Raw genomic sequence first — 1,940 nt, 5'->3', positions numbered from 1 at the left:
ATCGAAACTGTTAAGTCCTGTTTGGACGGTACTGAAAATCCGCTACACACTCTCCCCCTTAGCGAGAAAAGTCCCTAAGGTGAGAAGGAAAATGAACCCTACGCCCACTCCTGGTCGTACCACCAGAAGGGCGAGCTTCACTGGGATTCGAACCCAGTGAAGGACAAGGCTTCACCAACACGCCAGGATTTGAACCTGATGTGGGAACAATTGGAACACTATTAGAGGGTTTAGGTACAGTGGGAATGGTTACCATATTTTTAGGGATGCTAGTCTTAGAATTTGGTTGGGGACTACGTAAGGTTGAATTATTACTATAATTGAAAGTATTACTAAGCCTTTTCTGAGGGGTAAAAACGGGTAACTTATTCTTATGAGAGGAATGATAACTACTTTTACTAAAATTTGGTAAAGGTACATAGGGTGGAAAACTATTTTTTATTCCTAAATTCTGGTCAACAACAGGATTCGAACCTGATGATGAAGGAACCACAACACCTAGGGTTGAACTAGGTGTGCTAGTAACAATAACTTTGGGCAAAGAAGGTGCAAAAGTATTGCTAGAAGTAAGCTTTGGTACAGATGTAGAAACACTAGGGTTTGAACCAAGTGTCAGATATTTATTACCAGTAGTCCGAGCTAGTGAACTGGGTGTCCTTTGGGATTCAGGTTGCAAACCGGCTGATTGTGAGGGTATGAGACTAGAGTCAGGAGCTGAAGGTGACTGAGCCACATCCTTGTCACACTGCTTGGGTAAGGGCTGACCAGTTTGACTAGCAGAAGTGAATTGACCGCTGTGACTAGCTGGAATGGACTGACTGAGTTGGCTCGCTGGGACAGACAAACTAGGAGGTGCAGGGGGTGACAACTGGGTTGTAGATAAATCAGAATGGTCTGAGGTGTAGGCGGGTTTAACACGGTCCCTGGACACGAGAACTTGGCGAGATCTAACATCAATTCTGAAAGTTTTATCAGACCGAGACAATACTTTGTAGGGTCCAGTGTAAGGGCGTTGGAGACTAGGTTTGACTCCATCCAAGCGCAAGTACACATGAGTGCACTTATCCAAGTGTGGATGGGAGAAAGACTTTGTGTTCCCATGCCAAGTAGTTTGTTTGGGACGCAAATTCTCGAATATGGAGTGTAGTTTTTGGGCGTACTCACTGGAAGGGATGCCAGGTTGAGGGGACTCGAAGTACTCTCCTGGGAGGCGAAGTGATGTCCCATAGACTAGGTTGGCTGGAGATGCATCTAAATCTTCTTTGTACATTGCACGTAAACCAAGCAATACGGCCGGTAATTCCAGTGACCAGGAAGAAGATGAGGAGTCAAGGCGGCACATGAGTGAGGCCTTGAGGGTTCGATGCATACGTTCAACCAATCCGTTAGCTTGTGGATGATAAGCCGTTATGTTTTTGAGTTGGATACCCAAGAGAGACGTGACTTCTTTGAAGAGTGACGATAGGAAATTCCGGCCTTGATCTGTGACAAGGTAAACAGGAGAACCAAAACGGGCTACCCAGCCTTCAAATAATGTTCGGGCGACGGTTTCTGCGGTTTGGTCTGGTATGGGGAAAGCCTCCAACCATCTGGTATACCTATCAATGCAGGTAAGTAGGTACACTGAGCCTCTTGATGGGGGAAGGGGCCCAACTATGTCCACATGTACATGTGAAAAACGTTCATCAGGGGTAATGTACTGCATAAGAGGACTTTTCTCATGTCTTTGCACCTTTGAGGATTGACACTGATGGCACTGGCGGACCCAGGTTTTCACATTCTTTTGCATGGCTGGCCAGACAAAACGCTCAGAGATCAAACGGGCAGTAGCTCTACCCCCAGGATGTGATAGATTATGCAGTTGTTTGAAAATAGCCAAACGGAGAGACTGTGGAACAAAAGGACGAGTGCGTCCAGTGGATGTGTCACAGAGTAACTTG

General features: G+C 46.1%; 1 protein-coding gene across 1 annotated transcript; it reads right to left on the bottom strand.

Moving 5' to 3' along the window:
- Positions 1–627: 627 nt before the first annotated feature.
- LOC103523380 lies at positions 628–1,270 on the bottom strand (the record flags this gene model as incomplete). The annotated part of the gene is made up of 1 exon (XM_008488430.1): positions 628–1,270. A coding segment is annotated over exon 1 (643 nt), but the record flags the coding sequence as incomplete, so codon positions are not given.
- Between the last annotated feature and the right edge of the window lie 670 nt (positions 1,271–1,940).

Source organism: Diaphorina citri, unplaced genomic scaffold (genome assembly GCF_000475195.1).
Source record: "Diaphorina citri unplaced genomic scaffold, Diaci psyllid genome assembly version 1.1 scaffold21092, whole genome shotgun sequence".
Classification (NCBI taxonomy): domain Eukaryota; kingdom Metazoa; phylum Arthropoda; class Insecta; order Hemiptera; family Psyllidae; genus Diaphorina; species Diaphorina citri.
Note: the sequence above shows the minus strand (reverse complement) of the source record. Positions and strands in the feature narration are given on the sequence as shown.